Source organism: Triturus cristatus, chromosome 3_2 (genome assembly GCF_964204655.1).
Source record: "Triturus cristatus chromosome 3_2, aTriCri1.1, whole genome shotgun sequence".
Classification (NCBI taxonomy): Eukaryota; Metazoa; Chordata; class Amphibia; order Caudata; family Salamandridae; genus Triturus; species Triturus cristatus.
The window spans coordinates 937,727,378-937,752,113 of record NC_140584.1 but is presented as its reverse complement, the minus strand read 5'-3'; the positions used below and the strand labels follow the sequence as shown (position 1 = coordinate 937,752,113).

Here is a 24,736-nt window from a genome sequence, read left to right as displayed (position 1 = left end):
ATTGGGGGACCTTGACAAGGGGCTGAAGCCACAGTGTTTGGCACTGTATTGTATAAAAATGAAATTTGAATCTGATCTTGATAAACCATCTGAGTTCATGCACGCGCTCTGTGCACAGATAGTTAAGTAGTACTAAAGCTGAAAACTCTATGGACTATTCTGGACTAGGTGTATCCCAGAACAGAGGGGGAGCAGCCTGCGGTAACCCAGCACGGGGCTTGCTTTGGCCATTCTATTGTGCTGCATGCAATGTGACCTTTGTCCATTACACTTAAAAGCACTAGTAGAACACTGACTTTGTCAATAGCTAACAACTGTTCTTTATGGGCTACGAAATGTAAGGATTGTGGCAGAAAGGGTGAGAAGAAGCAAGCTATAGTTATTGGTATCAGTGGTGAGAGAGTAGGGATGGTAGTGGTATGGATTGTGATTTTGGGTGAGGTATGGGGTGACTGTGAGTGTGTGCATTGTGAGTGCAAGTGTCTGAGGTGGGTAATATGAGTGTGGGCTCATAGGGAAGTGGTGTGTGTGTTGGGAATCAAGGGTGGTGTATGAGAGAGTTAGCTGTAAGTGTGGTGTGGGCATGAGTATGTGGTGATGTCAGCATGGGCGACTGTGAGAGTAGAGCTGTGAGGTGTGGTGATGGTGATGGTGTGGATGTCAATGCAGGGAATGGTCTCCATGTCAATGATGGTGTGGCACGGTTATACATGTGGAGTATTGGTGCCAATTTGAGGAGGCGATGTATTGTGGGTGAAAATGTGACCTGTAGTGGCAATGTGAGAGTGGGTATTTGAGGCGAGTTGTGGTCACTGAGTGTGTTTCTTTTTATGGGAGATGTTGGAAATGTCGGTGATGTATTGTGTGTTTATTGACGGTGTTTGAATCAGTGTTGGTTTCAGTACGTGGGTGTGTGAGCACACGCATGTGCACATATGTGTGTCTTAGTTGGGTGGGTGGTTGACACAGAGTGGGTGTGGTGCGAGTGTTGTTTTACATTTGGGTGGTAGAAATGTAGGTGTTAAGGACATCGTGTTGGTGTTGTGTGGGGTTGGAGTGACTGATGGTGGTAGAATGGTGTGAGGTGGTGTCAGTGTGCATGTGACTCTTGGTAGGGGTGTGAATCTAGAAATTCCGGCCCATCTCCCTGCTCCCGTTCCCGGCGAAGGTCATCAAGAAAATCATCAACATGCAACTGACCCGCCACCTCGAAGACAACAACATACTGGACCCGTCCCAATCCGGATTCAGACTAAACCACAGCACCGAGACTGCCCTCATCGCTGCCACAGACGACATCAGGCGCAATTAGACAATGGCGAAACATCAGCCCTCATCCTCCTAGACCTCTCGGCCACCTTCGACGCGGTCTGCCATCGCACTCTAAAAACTCGCCTCCAAGAAGCCGGTATCCAAGAGAAGGCCCTCGACTGGACCACATCCTTCCTGTCCGACAGATCCCAGAGCGTCTGACTCCCACCCTTCCGATCCAAAGCCACCGACATCATCTGCGGCGTCCCCAGGGCTCCTCCCTCAGCCCAACGCTGTTCAACATCTTCATGGCCCCCCTCGCACAAGTGGCCCACAACCTCAACATCATCTCCTACGCCGACGACACTCAGCTCATCCTCTCCCTCACCAAGGACCCACGCACCACCAAAACCAACATCCACGACGGAATGAAGGCCATCGCCGACTGGATGAGGAGCAGCCGGCTGAAACTAAACTCGGACAAGACGGAGGTCCTCATCCTTGGACCCAACCCCTCGGCCTGGGACGACTCCTGGTGGCCGACCGTTCTCGGGACAGCACCGACACCCACCGACCACACACGCAATCTAGGATTCATCCTCGACTCCACCCTCTTCATGTCCAAACAGGTCAACGCCGACTCCTCCTCCTGCTACAACACCCTCCACACGCTTCGCAGGTTCTACAAGTGGATCCCGACCGAAACAAGAACGGTGACACAGGCCCTCGTCAGCAGTAGGCTGGTCTACGGCAACGCACTCTACGCCGGAATCCCAGCCAAACACATATGATGACTACAGCGCATCCAAAATGCCTCCGCCCCAACTGATCGTCAACGTCCCCCGCCGCAGCCACACCTCCCCCACCTGAAAAACCTACACTGGCTCCCCGTCGACAAGAGGATCACCTTCAAACTCCTCACCCACGCACACAAAGCACTTCACGACACCGGACCAGCCTACCTGAACAGCAGACTCAGCTTCCACACCCCCACCCGCCAGCTCTGCTCCGCCAGCCTCGCACTCGCCGCCGTCCCCCGCATCCAACGAACAACCTCCGGCGGCAAATCCTTCTCCTACCTCGCCGCCAAGACCTGGAACACCCTACTTACCCAGCTACGGCAGACCGAAGACCTACTCGCCTTCAGAAGACTCCTCAAGACCTGGCTCTTCGAGCAGTAGCGCAACTCCCCCCCCCCCTCTCCCCCCCTCTCAGCGCCTTGAGACCCTCACGGGTAAGTGGCGTGCTTTACAAATACCATGATTGATTGATTGATTGATTGAGGTGGTATTGCTGTGGGTGAAGTATCGCTTACAGAATGAGTGGGTGATGGTGTTTGTGTAATTGTGGGATTGTGGTGGTAGGGTAATTACTGTAAGGCACTGTTCCAGGGTCGGTCTGATTGAAAATCAACCCAGACCGTACCTCAACAGAGAGAAAGTAAAGAGAAGGATCTATATGATAGAGGTCTAGGGTGGGGTACTTAGGAAGGGGGGAGACAGCATGAGTGTCTCATGTTGCCCTCACACATCCCGAGGGATGTCATGCTTCATCATCGGGCGGTGCTCCTCGTCGGGCCGGCGGTGCAATGCCCTACGGGTCCCCCGAAGGGTCTCTTTAGCGGAGATCTTTTAAGAGCGCTGCCGTTTGGTGCATGCGGGTATGTGGAGGGGAAGTACCAAGGTCAGTGGTGCTAGTGGTGTGTGCAGGAATAAAAATACCTAAGGGTTACCAGGGAAGCTAGTTTAATAAGAAGGTACCCTTGGTACATTAAAATACGTGGCAAAAGTGTTACTAATTAAAACGTGATGTGTTTAGTAGTAACTAAAGGTACAGGTCAATTGGTCGACATGTTTCGCGCCTAGTGGTGGTCAAAATGATCCGGGGCGCTTCATCAGGACCAGTAGAGGTGAATAGTGTGGGGAGAGGTGCCCAGACTATGTGTAGTGGCGGGGGGTAAAATATCGCCCTCCCACTCGGCAATAAAGGGGGGGGGGTTTAGTGTCTCCTAAACAGGTGGTGTCTGCAGGGAGAGGTATGTTATGCCCCCTTTGAATTAGACCTAGATCAAAGGGAAGATAAAAGAAGGAGAAATGCAGAAGTTAAAAACATATGCGGACTGGCCTTGTCGGTCCGCATAAGTACATAGTGATCCTGAGAGATCACACTTTTGCAATGAGACAGTCATAATGTCGTGCACCCTGAAGCCCAGGCTATTCTCAGATTTCTATAGGAGCGAGGAGGCGTGGGTGTGGTCCCATGCCAGTCAAGATGTGGTTGGTCCCGGGCCCCGGTGGCGGTCACAGAACCCAGCTAGAGGTTCGATAGGTAGACTGCTGTACCCCGCGGGGCCCAGACACCTCCAGCCTGGCTGTGCAACGGGCTCACCCGGCGTGTCATCCACTGGGAGAGTCAAGTAGACATGTGTGTTGTATGTCCCACTCGAATCGTAGTTACAACACAGAAAGGTGCATTTAGAGTAATCTTACCTAAAGTAGGAGCTGGAGTTGCTCCTTGAGTTTAAAAAGCGGCGTAGGAGGCCCACACCATCTAGGGCTGTAAGTTGGAAAGAAAGCATAACAGTAGGAAATACCCAAAGGGTAAAAGGAACAAAAGTGAGGCGTTAGATTTAACTTACATCATAGCCGTTTGTAGAGCAGGAGATTTTGCTTACGTAGTGATCTGGGTAGCCTCGAATCATACTCACGGGTTGCTCAGGTGACGGCACTGGAAACCTGCCCGGTCCTGACGCCTGCTCGAAGGTGAATGTTGTTTGCTTTCCCCATTGTATTTAAAGACTGAGCCCCGTGATTGAAGGAGGTACCTGTTTCCGGTTCTGACGGCACGGAAGGTCATGAGAGGCCGGAGCTGCGCATGCGCGGTGAACTAAGATGTTTCCAGTGTTCTCTTGAGCATGCGTGAGGAGGTGCTTTTGGCGCATGCGTGGTGTGTGTTAGTTACTAGCGCATGCGGGCCTTGTTTACAAAATGTAAAGCCAGGAGCCAAAGACCAGATCACAAAAAAGTGGCAAAACATGGGTGTGACATTGTCTGCCCATCCTGTAAGATTGTCCGGGTCGAGGAGGTGGTGGTATGTGGGCGGGGGCATATGTGAACTTGCTCACGGGTGTTAAAGGTGTGAAAGTTCACATCCGTTGCAGGCTAATGTTTTCAATTGAGCAGTGCACCTAAACGCTAATGTGGCACACTAATTATTCAGTTATGTTGCTTCAGGCTGGTGTAGAACGGTTTGCACATAGTACATGCACACAACAGTGTCAATGTTAGAGCTCAGTCCATGGGATATCGTCATTAAGCCCCTGGGTGTCTGTGTGCAGACGGTGCACCCAGCGTTGTTCACGCCTAAAGAGCGACTCACTACTCCAGTTATTGTTGGATTCCAGAATGGTCCATTGGATCGCTTCGCACGGGTGTCCTTTTTCCAGAAAGTGGTTCGTCAGTTTTGTGGCTGCGCGCGCTCGTCTGATGGTACTTTTGTGTTCGCTGATCCTAGTTTTGATGGGTCTGGTGGTCATGCCTACATAGTAAAGTTCGCAGGGACACGAGATCAAGTATACACAATTTGTGGTGTTACAATTCGTGTGCTTCCTTTGTTCCCACTTCAGCTCGCCAATTTCTAAGACTTTCGTGTGTCGTGTCGTGGTGCAAGCACTGCATGAGCCACACGGGTAGTGCCCCTTGACTGCTGGCAAATCCCAGAGAGTGTTCTCTATTCTCGCTGGTTTCTGGCGTGGCCGTGTATTGATCAGTTGGTCTCTCAAATTGCTGGTTCTTTTGAAGGCAAACCGAGGTGCTGGGATGTTAAGTGTATCACTATTGATGATTTTCCAGTTGCGGTTGATGATTTTTTAATTTTGTTGGAGAGGGGGGTAAAGGTTGTGACGCAGGTGATCACGTTGTTGGTCTCGGGCTCTCTTGTTTCCAGGAGGCCCTCACGAGTGTTGTTTCTAGCCCGTTTTCTGGCTTGGTTAATTACTTTTACTGGATAGTGCCTCTTCGCCAGATTGTCAGATAGGGTGTAGGCTTGTCTCTCAAAATCCTGTAGTTTGCTGCAATTTCGCCTGATCCTGAGAAATTGGCCATAGGGTAGGTTCTCCCGTAGAGCTTTAGGGTGGTGGCTCTTAAAGCTCAGGAGGCTGTTGCAGTCAGTCTCTTTTTTGTACGTGCTGGTGTGAAGTATCCCATTTTCTAGTTGGATCAATAAGTCCAGGAAGGGGATTTTCTCGTCACTGGAAGTCATGGTGAAGCGTAAATGGGGGTCCAGATTGTTGATCCACTCAAAGAATTTTATTGTCTTAGATGCCTGTCCTCTCCATAGGATCAGCACATCGTCTATATACCGTTTCCAAGTGACCATATGTCGATGAAATGGGTTGGCGTCTGTGAAGATGTGGTTGGCCTCGAAGTGTGACATGTACAGTCCCGCCAAGCTCGGCGCAAAAGTGCTCCCCATGCTGGTCCCTTGTACCTGGTGGTAGATGGTGGTTTTGTACATAAAATAGTTGTTAGTGAGAGCAAGGGTAATGAGGGCCGAGATGAAGCTTGCCGGTGTCGAAGTTGGAAGTTCTGAGTTATGTAACAGACTGCTTACCACTTCGATGGTTGCTTCCTGCGGGATATTTGTATACAGTGCTTCCACATCCAATGTGAGCAGTAAGTTGATTTCCTCAGTGTTTTCATCATTGATGGTTTGGATGAGGTTGAGCACATCTCTGGTGTCTTTGAGGTAAGCTGGAGTGGCCTGGACCAAAGGGCGCAAAAAGAAGTCACTGAACTGACTCAAGGGTTCCAGAAGGGAGCCTATCCCTGACACGATCGGACGGCCGGGGCAAGGGGTAACCCCCTTATGAATTTTAGGTAGAAGGTAGAAGTAGGGCATCCTAGGAGACGAATTCACCAGAAAGGCTGCTTCTTTTGAGGTGATCCATCCCTCTGTGGCTGCTTCGTTGACCATGGTCCTGATCTGATTCAGTAGCCTTGAAGTAGGATCGGTCTCTAGAATCTCGTAGTACTCAGTGTTGTTGAGTTGGCGTAAACACTCCTTCTCATAATCCTGTATGTCGAGGATCACAGTGGCTCCCCCTTTGTCCGCAGGTTTTATTATGATGGAATCATCATTCTGAAGGGTGGTCACCGCCCTCCGTAGTTTTTTGGGGAAGTTGTTGTAGGCGTTAGGAGGTTCTAGTCGGTTAACCTCCTTGAGGACAGCTTTTTCGAAAGTGAGGACCTCGTGTGGGACCATACCAGCGCTGGGGGTGAATTTCGACGGAGGTCTCAGGCCAGTGTCGTCCTCAGTCTGTGTTTGGTTGTCTTTGAAAAAGGCCCTCAGTCTCACTTTGCGAAACAGTTGATGCAGTTCCTCGTTGGTTCTGAAGTTATCCTCCTGTGGGGTGGGCACAAAGCCAAGTCCTAGTTCCAAGGCTGTGGTCTCGTCGGTGCTCAGAGGTCTCGAAGACAGGTTGACGATCAGTTTTTTTGTTGGTGTTGTGCCATGCTTCTCGTTGTTCTCTGTTGGTTGTCCGGATCTTGCCAATGTACCTGTTTGTTCCCTCTTCTTCTTCCTCTGCCTCTGCCCCTGCCTCTGTTCTGAAAAGGTGGAGTAGGGTTATGGAGGAACGGTTGCTGAAAACCCTGTTGTAGTGGGTTGTATGGTGGGTACCACATGGGTCCGTGTTGTGGGAATGGTTGGGGCGGGAAACCATAAAAAGGTGGTGGCCCTAGTGGTGGTGGTAATAGACCCTGTGGGTTGGAACGACGACCCCAGCTATTGTTACTCGAGTTGCTACCCGAAGAGTGACCTGAACGGTTGGACGTGGATGATCCATCGTCAGAGATTGTGTCGGTCTCTGTGGGTTGGAAATCCTCTTTTGTATAGGGGTAGATTTTCTCCCTATCGAATCTCTTCAGGTCCTTTTGTAGTTTGTTTATCTTCTGGTTAAGCAGGTAATCTCGGTGGTCAGAGATTTCTGAGTTTATTTCTGCTAAGCGAGTTTTATATGCAGAAAGGCTGATACTGGTTTTTAGGCCGTTCTCAGCTATATTAATTTTGACAATCAAGGCATCCGACAACCGTTTTGCGGTACTGATGATCAAAATGATCCAATCTCGAGTGCATTTCCATGCAATTTGGCTCCATTCGCGTCTGAATATAAGGTCTTCCAAAAAGATCCTTGGTGCCGTGCGGACCAACAATCCGTTAGGTGCTGAGTTTGCTCTGAGGTATTCGGTCATAATAGAACCGTGAAGAGCGGTCTTAACCTGAAGTTTTTTGAGAGAAGTAAGGGTATTCCAGTCGCCTTGTGCGCTGGTCCCTGCTGTGTTGCCATCACCATCTAAGAGTGATGGAGTTCTCAGGATTTCAGCCACAATGTCCTCACCGTAGCTGAGGCCTAGGTTCTCCCCCAGGGTTGAAAAAGACATGTCTCGGGGAGAGTAAGGTTCAGGGAGTGGAAAAGGGAGTGGGAGAGGAAGAAGAAAGAAAGGAGAGGGAGAAGAAAAAAGGGGGGAAAGACAGGTGAAAGAGAGGGTCCCTCGGCTGATCCGCCGTGCTAAATACTGTATCCAAAAAAGGAGGGAGGGGGGGGACCAGGAGCAGGTTAGTGGTCCAGTGCCTGTGCTCCGAAAAGTCAATTGGGTAATTACTGTAAGGCACTGTTCCAGGGTCGGTCTGATTGAAAATCAACCCAGACCGTACCTCAACAGAGAGAAAGTAAAGAGAAGGATCTATATGATAGAGGTCTAGGGTGGGGTACTTAGGAAGGGGGGAGACAGCATGAGTGTCTCATGTTGCCCTCACACATCCCGAGGGATGTCATGCTTCATCATCGGGCGGTGCTCCTCGTCGGGCCGGCGGTGCAATGCCCTACGGGTCCCCCGAAGGGTCTCTTTAGCGGAGATCTTTTAAGAGCGCTGCCGTTTGGTGCATGCGGGTATGTGGAGGGGAAGTACCAAGGTCAGTGGTGCTAGTGGTGTGTGCAGGAATAAAAATACCTAAGGGTTACCAGGGAAGCTAGTTTAATAAGAAGGTACCCTTGGTACATTAAAATACGTGGCAAAAGTGTTACTAATTAAAACGTGATGTGTTTAGTAGTAACTAAAGGTACAGGTCAATTGGTCGACATGTTTCGCGCCTAGTGGTGGTCAAAATGATCCGGGGCGCTTCATCAGGACCAGTAGAGGTGAATAGTGTGGGGAGAGGTGCCCAGACTATGTGTAGTGGCGGGGGGTAAAATATCGCCCTCCCACCAGCACGTACAAAAAAGAGACTGACTGCAACAGCCTCCTGAGCTTTAAGAGCCACCACCCTAAAGCTCTACGGGAGAACCTACCCTATGGCCAATTTCTCAGGATCAGGCGAAATTGCAGCAAACTACAGGATTTTGAGAGACAAGCCTACACCCTATCTGACAATCTGGCGAAGAGGCACTATCCAGTAAAAGTAATTAACCAAGCCAGAAAACGGGCTAGAAACAACACTCGTGAGGGCCTCCTGGAAACAAGAGAGCCCGAGACCAACAACGTGATCACCTGCGTCACAACCTTTACCCCCCTCTCCAACAAAATTAAAAAAATCATCAACCGCAACTGGAAAATCATCAATAGTGATACACTTAACATCCCAGCACCTCGGTTTGCCTTCAAAAGAACCAGCAATTTGAGAGACCAACTGATCAATACACGGCCACGCCAGAAACCAGCGAGAATAGAGAACACTCTCTGGGATTTGCCAGCAGTCAAGGGGCACTACCCGTGTGGCTCATGCAGTGCTTGCACCACGACACGACACACGAAAGTCTTAGAAATTGGCGAGCTGAAGTGGGAACAAAGGAAGCACACGAATTGTAACACCACAAATTGTGTATACTTGATCTCGTGTCCCTGCGAACTTTACTATGTAGGCATGACCACCAGACCCATCAAAACTAGGATCAGCGAACACAAAAGTACCATCAGACGAGCGCGCGCAGCCACAAAACTGACGAACCACTTTCTGGAAAAAGGACACCCGTGCGAAGCGATCCAATGGACCATTCTGGAATCCAACAATAACTGGAGTAGTGAGTCGCTCTTTAGGCGTGAACAACGCTGGGTGCACCGTCTGCACACAGACACCCAGGGGCTTAATGACGATATCCCATGGACTGAGCTCTAACATTGACACTGTTGTGTGCATGTACTATGTGTAAACCGTTCTACACCAGCCTGAAGCAACATAACTGAATAATTAGTGTGCCACATTAGCGTTTAGGTGCACTGCTCAATTGAAAACATTAGCCTGCAACGGATGTGAACTTTCACACCTTTAACACCCGTGAGCAAGTTCACATATGCCCCCGCCCACATACCACCACCTCCTCGACCCGGACAATCTTACAGGATGGGCAGACAATGTCACACCCATGTTTTGCCACTTTTTTGTGATCTGGTCTTTGGCTCCTGGCTTTACATTTTGTAAACAAGGCCCGCATGCGCTAGTAACTAACACACACCACGCATGCGCCAAAAGCACCTCCTCACGCATGCTCAAGAGAACACTGGAAACATCTTAGTTCACCGCGCATGCGCAGCTCCGGCCTCTCATGACCTTCCGTGCCGTCAGAACCGGAAACAGGTACCTCCTTCAATCACGGGGCTCAGTCTTTAAATACAATGGGGAAAGCAAACAACATTCACCTTCGAGCAGGCGTCAGGACCGGGCAGGTTTCCAGTGCCGTCACCTGAGCAACCCGTGAGTATGATTCGAGGCTACCCAGATCACTACGTAAGCAAAATCTCCTGCTCTACAAACGGCTATGATGTAAGTTAAATCTAACGCCTCACTTTTGTTCCTTTTACCCTTTGGGTATTTCCTACTGTTATGCTTTCTTTCCAACTTACAGCCCTAGATGGTGTGGGCCTCCTACGCCGCTTTTTAAACTCAAGGAGCAACTCCAGCTCCTACTTTAGGTAAGATTACTCTAAATGCACCTTTCTGTGTTGTAACTACGATTCGAGTGGGACATACAACACACATGTCTACTTGACTCTCCCAGTGGATGACACGCCGGGTGAGCCCGTTGCACAGCCAGGCTGGAGGTGTCTGGGCCCCGCGGGGTACAGCAGTCTACCTATCGAACCTCTAGCTGGGTTCTGTGACCGCCACCGGGGCCCGGGACCAACCACATCTTGACTGGCATGGGACCACACCCACGCCTCCTCGCTCCTATAGAAATCTGAGAATAGCCTGGGCTTCAGGGTGCACGACATTATGACTGTCTCATTGCAAAAGTGTGATCTCTCAGGATCACTATGTACTTATGCGGACCGACAAGGCCAGTCCGCATATGTTTTTAACTTCTGCATTTCTCCTTCTTTTATCTTCCCTTTGATCTAGGTCTAATTCAAAGGGGGCATAACATACCTCTCCCTGCAGACACCACCTGTTTAGGAGACACTAAACCCCCCCCCCTTTATTGCCGAGTGGGAGGGCGATATTTTACCCCCCGCCACTACACATAGTCTGGGCACCTCTCCCCACACTATTCACCTCTACTGGTCCTGATGAAGCGCCCCGGATCATTTTGACCACCACTAGGCGCGAAACATGTCGACCAATTGACCTGTACCTTTAGTTACTACTAAACACATCACGTTTTAATTAGTAACACTTTTGCCACGTATTTTAATGTACCAAGGGTACCTTCTTATTAAACTAGCTTCCCTGGTAACCCTTAGGTATTTTTATTCCTGCACACACCACTAGCACCACTGACCTTGGTACTTCCCCTCCACATACCCGCATGCACCAAACGGCAGCGCTCTTAAAAGATCTCCGCTAAAGAGACCCTTCGGGGGACCCGTAGGGCATTGCACCGCCGGCCCGACGAGGAGCACCGCCCGATGATGAAGCATGACATCCCTCGGGATGTGTGAGGGCAACATGAGACACTCATGCTGTCTCCCCCCTTCCTAAGTACCCCACCCTAGACCTCTATCATATAGATCCTTCTCTTTACTTTCTCTCTGTTGAGGTACGGTCTGGGTTGATTTTCAATCAGACCGACCCTGGAACAGTGCCTTACAGTAATTACCCAATTGACTTTTCGGAGCACAGGCACTGGACCACTAACCTGCTCCTGGTCCCCCCCCTCCCTCCTTTTTTGGATACAGGATTGTGGTGGTATGCATCTGAGGTAGGATGGTGTGGAAGTTGGGTGTGAAATTGGAAAGGGGAGTTTGTGTAGGAGTAGGTGTGTGCATGGATTAAAATGTGAGAACGCTGTAGGTCAGTGTGCTCGTGGAGTTGGATGGAGGCGTGTGGGGAGGCTGTGTGTGTGTGTGTGTGTGTGGTTGTCCGTGTGGGAGTGTGAGAACGCTGTAGGTCAGTGTGCTCGTGGAGTTGGATGCAGGCATGTGGGGAGGTTGTGTGTGTGTGTGTGTGTGTGTATGTGTGTGTGGTTGTCCGTGTGGGAGTGTGAGAACGCTGTAGGTCAGTGTGCTTGTGGAGTTGGATGCAGGCGTGTGCGGAGGTTGTGTGTGTGTGTGTGCGTGTGGTTGTCCGCGTGGGAGTGTGAGAACGCTGTAGGTCAGTGTGCTCGTGGAGTTGGATGCAGGCGTGTGGGGAGGTTGTGTGTGTGTGTGTGTGTGGTTGTCCGTGTGGGAGTGTGAGAACGCTGTAGGTCAGTGCGCTCGTGGAGTTGGATGCAGGCATGTGGGGAGGTTGTGTGTGTGTGTGGTTGTCCGTGTGGGAGGTTGTGTGTGTGTGTGTGTGTGTGTGTGTGTGGTTGTCCGTGTGGGAGTGTGAGAACGCTGTAGGTCAGTGTGCTCGTGGAGTTGGATGAAGGCGTGTGGGGAGGTTGTGTGTGTGTGTGTGTGTGGTTGTCCGTGTGGGAGTGTGAGAACGCTGTAGGTCAGTGTGCTCGTGGAGTTGGATGCAGGTGTGTGGGGAGGTTGTGTGTGTGTGTGGTTGTCCGTTTGGGAGTGTGGGAACATTGTAGGTGATAGTGGGCATGTAGTGTTGGATGTAAGTGTTTGTCCGTGTGGGAGTGTGAGAACGCTGTAGGTCAGTGTGCTCGTGGAGTTGGATGAAGACATGTGGGGCGGTTGTGTGTGTGTGTGTGGTTTTCCGTGTGGGAGTGTGAGAACGCTGTAGGTCAGTGTGCTCGTGGAGTTGGATGCAGGCATGTGGGGAGGTTGTGTGTGTGTGTGTCTGTGTGGTTGTCCGTGTGGGAGTGTGAGAACGCTGTAGGTCAGTGTGCTCGTGGAGTTGGATGCAGGTGTGTGGGGAGGTTGTGTGTGTGTGTGGTTGTCGGTTTGGGAGTGTGGGAACATTGTAGGTGATAGTGGGCATGTAGTGTTGGATGTAAGTGTTTGTCCGTGTGGGAGTGTGAGAACGCTGTAGGTCAGTGTGCTCGTGGAGTTGGATGGAGGCGTGTGGGGAGTCTGTGTGTGTGTGTGTGTGTGGTTGTCCGTGTGGGAGTGTGAGAACGCTGTAGGTCAGTGTGCTCGTGGAGTTGGATGCAGGTGTGTGGGGAGGTTGTGTGTGTGTGTGTGTGGTTGTCCGTGTGGGAGTGTGGGAACATTGTAGGTGATAGTGGGCATGTAGTGTTGGATGTAAGAGTGTGGGGGAGGTGGCGTGGGTGCGAGTGTGGTGGTCTGTGTTGGAGTGTGGGAACACTGTGGGTGTGAGTGTAGGTGGGGGCGTTAAGGGGCGGTGCGGTAGCCTGGGTGTAAGTGCGGGTTGGTATCTGAATTCATGTCGCTGTCATTCCTGCTGTCATTCCTACTGTCCGCCGTTCCCCTGCATACTCGGCCAACAAGCTATCGGGCTGCAAACTGGGGATGCGCAGGTTCATTTCCAGCAGGTATTGTGTCCATTTTCTTTATTTGTATTTTTAAAGAGACCTCCTCAGCCTGCAGTCCCCTCCTACGGCCTCCGTTTCCTCAGCTCAGAAGCAGTCGAGGCGCGAGATAAGGATCGCGAGACGGGTCAAGGTGTGAGCTGCTTGTGTTGGCGTTTCCTCTTTGCTTCACCAGCCCAGACCCTGGCGCCACCTGCAAATAAAATATCAAAGTGGCGTCGTTTGTAATGGGGGCACTTTGCAGCCGGCCTTTGTCTTGTGATGGGACAGGGTGCGGGGTGGGGTGTTTGCATGTCTTATCAAACGTCTCCGACTATTGAGTGGCAAGGCCCTCCGCCTTAAAGGGCCAGAGGCTCCCAGCTATCTCAGGGACTTGCTAGAAATCACCCGGCCACCCAATCTCCCAGATAAACGCCAAGTCCTCTTTGTAAACACAGCAGCCATTAATGTTACGTAGTGCGTGCTTCAGCAGTGTGCGTGCGTGCGGCCGTGCTTCCATACTACGTCAAGAGTGCAGAGACGGTACAGTGTGTGTGTTACCCGCGTGCCTGAGGTAAGGAACTTACGTGTGGGGAACAACATGTGTGTGGGGAGAGACGTCTTGTGTGGTTAGAGAGACCGGCTGCATGTGCGTTCGTCGCCTGTGCCTGTGTGCTGGGAGCAGGCAGGGGTATTAGAAGGATGTACCATGGTGGCAGCAGCAGCCGGTGCGGGCCTCTCCTCACACCAGGAGCTGGTGACTACACACAACCCAGGCAGACATACATGTGAACAAACGCCGTGTCTTTCACGCACAGAAGATCAGCACGCACTAGGCAGACACAAACAAAAACCATACCCTTAACACAAAAAACAGGCGCATACGCACCACGCACGGAATATAAACACACACCAGGCAGAGATACACTCGAAGATACACCATTCCTTCATACACAGAACACACGCACATTATACACGGAGGACCATCACACAGTATTCAGACATACACAGAACCCCCACATTTAAACACACACACACCCCACTCACCTATAGCAAGCATATGGCATGCAACCAATACATCTACGCAAAACCTCGTCTCCGACACACCTAGACACACTTACACCACACACACAGGGAAGGTAAGTGCACACACAAACTGGAAATATATATACAAACACCAGAAACCCCATGCATAAACCACGAGAACGGAACATAAGCACGCACGTGCACAAACTCCATACTTTTTCCACACAAGAAAAATAATCAACAAGCATGTAACACAAACACGTGTACCCGCCACAGATAAGCGCACACATATGCACACAAACCACGACCACCCTGGAGCACTCATACAAACACTACACAGCAGACAGACACAAATCCACGAAACGGAATTTAGGAATATTCACCATGAAAACCCTCTCACATACAGGGGACGCACAAACACCCACCCACACTCTCAGAAGACATACAAACACTATTAGTCAGTGGTATCTTGACTTTAGATAAGCCGGCTCGGGAGCCACGCTGATCTAAAAGCGCTAAGATAATCGGTTCAAATATTTATAAAGATGTCTGCCCGGAAGAGAGTATTTTAAAATACAATCCGTAGGACGTAAATACAGCCTGCCAGTGAAGGGCGCGTGTCTTCTTGCTATTGTGATTTTACTGTTATTGTCTGTTAGTGACTGTCCGCGTTATTTTTACGCCTCGTTTTACACAGAGACGTCGGAGAATATTTGAAAATCATCATTAGATTAACATTTGCATTCGTCAACATGTTATATTTATTGATTCGTTGGTAATCTGTATTGTGCCCCAACGTCACTACAACGCAAACTCAGAGCCAACTCCCGAAGTGAGGTTTGTCGTTATTTCCTACCATTTGAACATTTTTGTTTTTAGACAAAGGACCTGAAAAATATCTTAAAACGTGTAGGGGGGGGGGGCACCCTTTTCCCATTAGAAATACATTTCTATTATTTGATTTTTATGGTAGAAGCGCGGCGGTGCTCTGTACAGTAATGTACAAACTATGATGTTCCAGAATAGAAATGGGAAATTGATATAAGTATAGATTCTATAGGGTTGGGCCCGTCGTGTGTTGCTTTTTTCTTGTACCTGATTACCCGTAGATGCGCCTGGATACCGCTTGGGTTTGGGCGCTATGCCAATGTTATGATCTTGGCTAGACCCGAGGGGTCGCCTTAAACCTCTGTCGGTGGCTTCCCGTTGAACAGAACCCATGATTGAAAGTTGTTGCCCTTACAGCGACTACAAAGCCCCCCCTCCCCTGCCCCCCAACAACCACCGCAAGCAGTTGTAGCGTCATTCCCTCCCTACACATTGGTGAATATGCAATCTTGATAAATGTACCCCAAATCTCTACCCCCTCACCTCACACACTCACAGGTACACCCCCCCAGAGTGCGGTACACCCCTCCCCCCTCGCCGAGTGCAATGAGTACTCTTTAACCATTCCCTCCCCACCGGTCTTCTGTGGCCCACGTCAAACGTGGACCAGGGCCCTTTCACAACGTCACGAGAGCAGGCCTTTCCGCGCGGTGGAGGCCGGGCCTGAGGCTGACCGCCCAGTCCCTTCTTCCGCTACCGCGAGCACTCTAGCTATGATGACCCCAGCTTTCGCAGAGGCCTTTGGGGCTGTTGCAAGCGCGCATGCGCACGCACAGCTGGAGCTGCCAGCGGAATACTGAGCCACGCCCCAGGCACAGTCCTGTAGGTCCCGGGCACGTCCCTGGCACCAACCCTTAGATACTCGCCAGGTGGTCAGTGGATCCGACCTACATTAAGCATACAGGAGACATATTCCAAGGACGCTTCCTTACCCCCTTCTTTAGCACCCTACTCTACCACCAGTCACCGAACTCGAGCAGATCTGTGCAGTGTGGGTATTTCCGGTCCACTCTAGGCCCAACAAAACACACAAGATATGAGCCCAACACTCGGTTCACTGAGGTCTCCGATGCCGTCTGTCCTGGATGTGGATCGCGGGCTGCTCCAGTGGCCACATGTTTACCTTGGTTCACCCTGGTTGGTGCCACGCTTCTCCAGGGCCCCTGGTCTATGCTACGCTTCTCCAGGGCCCCTGTTCTATGCCACGCTTCTCCAGGGCCCCTGGTCTATGCCACGCTTCCTCAGGGCCCGTTGTCTATGCCACGCTTCTCCAGGGCCCCTGGTATATGCCACACTTCTCTAGGGCCCCATGTCTATTCCATGCTTACCCAGGGCACCTGGTCTATGCCACGCTTCTCCGGGCCCCTCGTCTATGCCACGCTTCCCCAGGGCCTGGTCTATGCCATGCTTCCCCAGGGCCCCTGGTCTATGCCACGCTTCTCCAGGGCCCCTGGTCTATGCCACGCTTTTCCAGGGCCTCTGGTCTATGCCAAGCTTCCCCAGGCCCCTGGTCTATGCCACTCTTCCACAGGGCCCCTGGTCTATGCCACGCTTCCCCAGGCACATGGTCTATGCCACGCTTCCTCAGGCCCCTGGTCTATGCCACGCTTCCCCAGGGCCCCTGGTCTATGCCAAGCTTTCCCAGGCCCCTGGTCTATGCCACGCTTCCACAGGGCCCCTGGTCTATGCCTCTCTTCCCCAGGGCCCCTGGTCTATGCCATGCTTCCCCAGGCCACTAGTCTATGCCACGCTTCCCCAGGCCCCTGGTCTATGCCACGCTTCCCCAGGGCCCCTGGTCTAAGGTGAGCTTTCCCAGGCCCCTGGTCTATGCCATGCTTCCCCAGGTCCCTGGTCTATGCCACGCTTCCCCAGGCCCCTGGTCTATGCCACGCTTCCCCAGGGCCCCTAGTCTATGTCGAGCTTTCCCAGGGCCCCTGGTCTATGCCATGCTTCCACAGGGCCCCTGGTCTATGCCACTCTTCCCCAGGGCCCCTGGTCTATGCCATGCTTCCCCAGGCCCCTGGTCTATGCCACGCTTTCTCAGAGCCCCTGGTCTATGCCACGCTTCCTCAGACCCATGGTCTATGCCACGCTTCCTCAGGGCCGCTGGTCTATGCCACGCTTTCCCAGGCCCCTGGTCTATGCCACGCTTTCCCAGGCCCCTGGTCTATGCCACGCTTCCCAAGGCCCCTGGTCTATGCCACGCTTCCTCAGAGCCCCTGGTCTATGCCATGCTTCCTCTGGTCTATGCCATGCTTCTTTAGTGCCCCTGGTCTATGCCATGCTTCTCCAGGGCCCATGGTCTATGCGCTTATTTAGGGCCCCTGGTCTATGCCATGCTTGACCAGGGCCCCTGGTCTATGCCACGCTTCCCCAGGCCCCTGGTCTGTGCCATGCTTCCCCTGGCCCCGGGTCTATGCCACGCTTCTTTAGTGCTCCTGGTCTATGCCACGCTTCTCCAGGGCCCCTGGTCTGTGCCACGCTTCCCCAGGGCTCCTGGTCTATGCCACACTTTCTCAGAGCCCCTGGTCTATGCCACGCTTCCCCAGACCTCTGGTCTATGCCACGCTTCCTCAGGGCCCCTGGTCTATGCCACACTTCCCCAGGCCCCTGGTCTATGCCATGCTTCCCCAAGGCCCCTGGTCTATGCCACGCTTCCTCAGAGCCCCTGGTCTATGCTACGCTTCCCCTGGTCTATGCCATGCTTCTTTAGGGCCCCTGGTCTATGCCATGCTTCTCCAGGGCCCCCTGGTCTATGCCACGCTTCCCCTGGCCCCTGGTCTATGCCACGCTTCCCCAGGGCTCCTGGTCTATGCCACGCTTCCCCAGGGCTCCTGGTCTAGGGCACACTTCCAAAAGGCCCCTGATCTATGTCACAATCTCATGCCCTCTCTTTATGTAGAGATACCACCCTAGTCAGTGCCACACCTCGCTGAGCATTGATCCCAGTTCACGTGCCGAAGGACACCGCTTTTGTCGCGTTCCCGCAGTTGTTTATTTGAGTTCGCCTTGGCTCGTGTCCCGTGTTTTCGTGGCCCGCTTGTGACGTACTCCGTGACCCCTTGGTCACGTACTGTTTCCTGCTCTGTGTGGTTCTTCCTTCATTCTGTGACGCTTTGGTCAGTTTTGTCCCTTTCCGTGGTGTCTTGGCTCACTTTTGCTTTCAGTCTGGTCTCTTTCTGACTCTTTCTTGTGGTTCGTTTTACTCCTTTCCATTGCCCTTCTGGTCAGAGCCATGTCTCTCAGTTGCCATTGTGGTAAATGTTACTCCTGTAGCCCTGTTACTAATGTATCTGTCTTTCCTGCTTGTGGTGTGCCCCCTGCACCCCCTCTATCTGGCCTCTTGACTCATCTCGTCGTGGTTCATGCAGTCAGTTTAAGGTATGCCTTGTGAGTCTCAGTGCTAGCTCGCCTCTTTCTTGGCCACGTTCACCTGTTTCTGTACTCATGTGACTAGCGTCACTTTTTCCTGTACCCATGTGAACTAAGCTGCCATCTTCATGTGACCCTTGGCTAGTCTCGCCCCTTTCCTCAGCCCCTTGGCCAGTTTCACATTTGTCTGTGAACCTGTTGCTTGTTTTGTGGCCTTGTGGCGGGGTCCATCTCTCTGTCTGGTCCCTCTTTTACCCTTTTGTGCGGTTCTTATAGTCGCACCTCTTCCTGTATCTCAGGAGCTACTTTCACCTTTTTCTATAACTTGGCTAGTTTCACTTTTTCATAAACCCTGGCTGGCTGAAGTCCTCTCTGCTGGCCACGCCCCCGTGTCTCTTTCTGCATCCGGGTATTCACATTTAAACTGTGTGTCTGTCTCTTTGTCTAACTGGACCTTGGTTTGTTGTCACTCTAATTCCATTTACCTAGATTTTACCCACTTAGGCTCATTCTACCGTTTCTATGGTGATGTGTCTCCGCCCCTCGCTGCTCACTGTCATGTGTGGGGCACCCCGCCCCGCCTCTTGGTCCGTCTCAGCTTTGGAGTTCTAGTCGCCACCAGGTCGCTAGTCGGGTTTCCTTTGGACGTCGACATTACTTTTGGGCACCAAGCTCCTTCTTCAGTCTCCACTTGGATGTCAGTCCTTTAAGCGGATGTCAGTCACACTTTCCACCTCATTCTCACTTCCAGATGCTTTTCCCCTCTTGGACGTCAGTCTCACGTTTGAATAGCAGGCCTCGCTTCTCATGCTAAGCTTGCTCTAAGTCGTCACCCACCCCTGTGGACTTGAGTGCTACTTTTGGATGTCGGTCCCTCTTTAGACGTCAGTCTTACTTCTGGACATTGGTTCTCGTCTTTGGTTATCTTTTTTCGCTTTTGCAGCCTGTTCCTTCAAATGCCATTTCAAGTGATTGGTTCATACATGTCAGGTTTCTCTTTGAATGTCGGCCGCACTTAGGGTGCTGTTCCCCACTGGGTGTCAGTTTCCTCTTATATGTCAGTTATCCTTTGGCTGTCTCTTTCCTCTTCATTTGCTGGCTGTTTTCTGTTTGGATGTCATTTTCCTCCTTTTGTGTCAGTCACTCTTAGGATTCGGTTTGCTCTTTGTATGTCAGCAACCCTTAGCTGTCAGTTTCCTCAATGAATGTCAGTCACCTTCTGGGTGACTGACATTCGCACGTCTGTTGTCTCTTAGGGTGTCATTTCCCGTCCATGTCAGTTTCCTTTTTGATTTCCGTGTCCTCCTCCTCCTCTTTGTATGACACTCTCATCTGAGCACCCGGGCAGGACTGCCCCCCCCCCCCCCTCCCTCTCTGGCGGAGTGCTGCTTGTGGGAGCTGCTCCCCTCCCTGCCCCGGCCCCACCCTCCCCGGGGTCTTCAAAGTGCCCTGTGGTGCCCTGGCAGTGCGCGGCCTGTAGCCCACTGTCCCCGGCCAGGCTGTGAGCCCTGCCCCCCTGTGCTCGGAGGGAGCTGTTGTGGGCGGGGCTTAGGCCCCCCTCTACCCTCCCCATTGGCTCCTCTCTCACTCTGTTGACATGTTTCCTCGTTGCTGATGCTCCCGACACCTTCCCCCCTCTCTCCGCACCCACCGGGCTCGGCCCGAGCTGTCAGACCCCGCCTATGGAGAGCCACAATTGGTCGGAAAAGCGTAAAATCAGCAATCAAGGGGGCCTGGTTCATTAGTGCGGGGGGAGCCGGGCAGGAAAGACACATGTGAGCAGGGAAGTGCTGTGTGCAGCCGAGCAGGAGCAGAGCTGAGCCTGGGACAGCCTGGAGCAGCAGCAGGCGCCTGAGACAGCGCAGAGACACCCCGGAGCCGGCTGGGGAGGGCACGTGTGAGCCGAGGAGCGCAGTGTGCGGCCGAGGAGGAGCCGGGACAGGCACACACAGGGCTGGCGATACTCCTGAGTTAAGGAGTCCGTGCAGCAGCTGAGCGGAGATCAGAGCTCGCAGCCCCATTCACACACCAGGATATCCCATAGCAGGCAGAGACAATCTCAAGGCGAGGTCTGCAGCACCGAGAGACCCCGGAACCGGCGGAGAACCCCCCAGATTCTCTCCTGACTGAATTAAAGGAGACTTTGCAGGGCGCAGGAGCCCTCCGGTCCATTATCATCTGTTAAAGCCCGCGGAGCCAGCAACTTTATGATGGAAGTCTGAGCCACCAGGGCACAGCTGAGAGCCATCCTTGGACTTTGGCTGCTCTTGGACGGAATCTCCCACCCCTTTGCCCAGACTTCGGAGGCTCCTAGTCCAACACCCTCAGACTCTCGACTCTTCTCACCTCCACGGGCGCCGTCTCCGGGCCCTCCTGATCCCCTGTCCCCCGGACACACCCGATCCTCTGCTCCCCAGACACCCCTGAGCCACCACCCATCGCTCGGATTTCCACCCCGGACCTGTGGATGCCCCCATGAGAGACCCAGCCTTCTCGGGGACTGCCATGGCCTACCACCCGTTCCACGCGGCGCCCCCCCGCCCGGCCGACTTCCCCATGTCCGCCTTCCTGGCGGCGGCGCAGCCTTCCTTCTTCCCGGGGCTGGCCCTGCCGCCCTCGGCGCTGGGGAAGGCGGACGGCGGGCTGTCGGAGGCCGGCCTGCACGCTGTATCCTCGGCCCTGGGCCACCACCAGCACCAGCAGCAGCAGGCGGCCGCCGCCGCCGCCCACCTGCGCTCCCTGAAGAGCCTGGAGCCCGACGAAGAGGTGGACGACGACCCCAAGGTCACCCTGGAGGCCAAGGAGCTCTGGGACCAGTTCCACAAGCTGGGCACCGAGATGGTCATCACGAAGTCGGGCAGGTGAGCCGGGGTTCCTCCCTAGCGCCGCTCCCCACCGACACTTCTTACCCGTATTCCATAGGATGCGTCCTTCCACCTACAGCTCCTTGCACTGCTCCGTGCCACCGCTTCTCGCTGCAGCTCCTCGCCGTCACTTAGTACAGCTCCTCACACTGCTCATTACCGCCGCGTCTTAGTCCAGCGCCTTACACTGCTCCGCTTCTTAGTACAGCGCCTTACAGTGCTCCGCTTCTTAGTACAGCGCCTTACTGTGCTCCGCGTCTTAGTACAGCGCCTTTTAGTGCTCCGCGTCTTAGTACAGCGCCTTTTAGTGCTCACTGCTCCACCTCTCACGGCTGCTCACCGCCACTTTTTCCCACTTTAACGCCACTACTGCCGCTGTTCCTAGCCATCGCTTTTTTACTGGTTCTGTTACACTAATCGTATTGGTGACCCTTCGAAGCGCTCCTTGCGGCCCGTTCTTACGCCGCTTATTACAACTGGCTCTTACCGATGCTTCTCATATTACGCATAGACTGCTTTTTACCGATGCTCCCACCGCCGCTTGTTACAGCCACTTCCGACCGGTGGGCCAGGAAAGACGGGCAGCGCCTCTTGCACCCGGGGTTTCCAGGGTCAGGAGATCTGAAGGTGCCCGTCACTTCTCACAGGATGCGCGGTGCAGGGCATGAATCTAGCCGCACCAACCAGGGATCAGAAGCCAATCTGAAGAGGGCCCCTCGGCTGAGATGGCTGGGGGCGAGTCAAGGGGCCAGGGACAGCCCTGTAATGTGCAGTCCCGGCGCCAGCAGGGACTGAGGTCAGTGAGGGACCCAGAGACTACATGCATGTGCAGAGTAGGTCAACTGCGGGCCAGTGCATATCACATACATAAGTCGTGTCATAGTCTGCCGTGTTTGCCGAATGCTGGCCGTGGTACCGCAGAATGAAACAGACTCCACCTTTCACCCGTAAATAATGGTAAATACCGCGTGGAAGGATACCCTGTGTGTGGATAGAAAACATCTGGCGCATAGCGCTGAAAGCGCTTGACAGGGCTTCCTTCAGTGTATTGTATTTGTCAACTCCCACGGCCACGGAAGAGTGAGCCCATGGGCTACAGGAGGTGACTGCACACATGTACAGCGTCTCCCTCTCTTCATCGCTGACCCCCCCCCCCTCCCCTCCGGCGCGGGGGGCATTAAGTAAAACCTCTCTCCCATCTTTACCAAACTATAGCAACAGACACCCTGAAACCATATTCCAGGGCCTAGACATTAGATTAACATTACACAGTGTTTCTGTGACGGTTGAATACTCATGTATGCATGTTTGTATGTGTGCGTGTGCACACGATCACACGAATAAACACACCAGCTGCTGCGTGTTCATCTCACCCGGTCCAGACCTGCAGGAAAGCACACCTCGGCCTTTATTTCCGTACAGTGATAACCACGAACCATAAAATATTAACAGAGTGGGTCACAGGGCAGGCAGTGCGTGATTCAACTCCAAGGCGCCCACACATTAAAGGTTGCAAGACGAGACGAGGCGCCTTTATTCACATTTGAATTTCTGGTTATTACCATTTGAATTCCGGCCCAGGCCTCGTTTCTGGCTCTCGGCGCCTCGTGCAGTACGGCAGGGGGTCCATTCGGTCAATGTTTGTTTACAAACATATGAAGTAATATGTAGAGATGAGTCCGAAGGGCCCACGGGGAAAAGAGGCTTTAGGTGAACGAAACTAAATTCGGATTTAGCCGGGGGAGACGAGGGTCTGTCGACCACCCGTTCATAGACCAGTCCATGGTTGTTTGATTTCATCAGAAGATATAACCCGGCCACGGGGTCACTCTTCCTCGTGGCACTTCTGTGCTTTATTTTTTTTTTTCATTTTGCTGTGTTTTCTCGGGAGCTCCTATTTTTCACGCACATTTGCGCACGGCTGCATTAAGCGCCAGGAAGAGAGGCGCAGGCGTCGGAGGCGCGCTGTCAGAGCGCATCCCAGACCTGGTCACTCGAGGTCGTTGAGTTCACAGGCCCGTCCATGTCCGTGCACTGATCACACACTTGTGACTGCGTGTGTGTTTCTACCCACCGTTCCCCAGTGACAGTCCCTCACAGTCCCTCACAGTCCCTGCTTGGCTGCAGAGGTAAATCAGGCGCAGCCTGTATCCAGAGGCAGGCGAAGGGCTGGCTGCTTCTGTACAGGGCCTGTTTCTGGACACAAGGGTGTGAGGTCCCCCGTGTACCGTCAACTGAGACATAAGGTGTGAATTCCTGGCCTGCGAAGTGCGTGTATCTCATGCACACACCCGAGGTGCTGTGTCTTGCGCACTTAGGGTACCTTTCGTATCCGTGGCGCGCTCTGCATGCCGCACTGAGGCCCTCGGACTCGGGCCTGTGAGGACAGGGTGGCGCCTGGCTCTAGGCCGGGTGTCCCCTCGTCCCCAGCGCCCAGGGACACTGAGGGGCATGCACGGAGTGTACCCAACATGCTACGCGGGCAATTATCTCTGTATGTGTCTGTGGCCGTCAGGTAATGCACCGAGACGGTATGTGTCCTGCACGTGTGCGCATAGCATACACGTGCATATCACGGCATATGTGCCTGGGCCCCCAGAGCACGCACCGGTGACCCCGAGACGTGTGATTGCACGTGCACTTAAACACATGCATATCACTGCATATGTGCCTGGGCCCCCAGAGTACGCACCAGGGGCCCCAAAAATGTGTCATTGCACGTGCGCTCAAACACATGCATATCACTGCATATGTGCCTGGGCCCCCAGAGCACGCACCGGTGACCCCGAGTCGTGTGATTGCATGTGCGCTTAAACACATGCATATCACTGCATATGTGCCTGGGCCCCCAGAGTACGCACCAGGGGCCCCGAGATGTGTCATTGCACGTGCGCTCAAACACATGCATATCACTGCATATGTGCCTGGGGCCACCAGAGATCTCAGGACGTGTAATAGACATGATCACATACACATGCGTGTACACTGCGATACGAATGAGGTTGTGCAAAGGCGCCATTGCCCAGTGAAGGGTGTCTTGGCACTGAAATTACAATAGTTACGAGACTGAGGGGGCGGGGGTAGCGGTGCAAGAGATAGGTTCAATTGCTTTGTCATGCCTATAACTATAGAAAAGCAATTCCGAAGTTTGCCTAGCTATATTTATAAAATAAAAATGCGTATATTTATGCGTGTGTACCTGTGTGTTTATGGTAACTTAACTACGCGTCCTTTATAGAGGCGGATTTGCGCTTTATATATAGGAGTGTGCGTGCATACATTACGCAGAAATGTTTGTGTGCGTCTCTCTCTCTCTCAGACACACTATCTCTCTCTCTCTCTCTATATATATATATAGTCTGATTCTGTTTGCGTGAATGTGTATATGTTTACTATGTGCTTCTATGCTATTACCCAGCTTGTCTATCCGTATATGCTGGGAACGGCTCATATCGGCGTGTTTTCTGATACGTGGCGTGGGTTTTCGTAGAAGTGT

The 24,736-nt window shown here is 52.7% G+C and overlaps 1 protein-coding gene across 2 annotated transcripts in view; it reads left to right on the top strand.

Moving 5' to 3' along the window:
* Positions 1 to 19,962: 19,962 nt before the first annotated feature.
* TBX2 (T-box transcription factor 2) overlaps positions 19,963 to 24,736 on the top strand; it is a 30,250-nt gene continuing 25,476 nt past the window's right edge. The window contains exon 1 of one of the 2 annotated variants that reach the window (XM_085649431.1): positions 19,963 to 21,237. In XM_085649431.1, coding sequence (XP_085505557.1) covers positions 20,852 to 21,237 — 386 coding nt within the window. In that variant the 5' untranslated portion in view covers positions 19,963 to 20,851. The remainder of the gene's footprint in view (positions 21,238 to 24,736) is intronic. The other variant, XM_085649430.1, reaches the window with a different exon arrangement.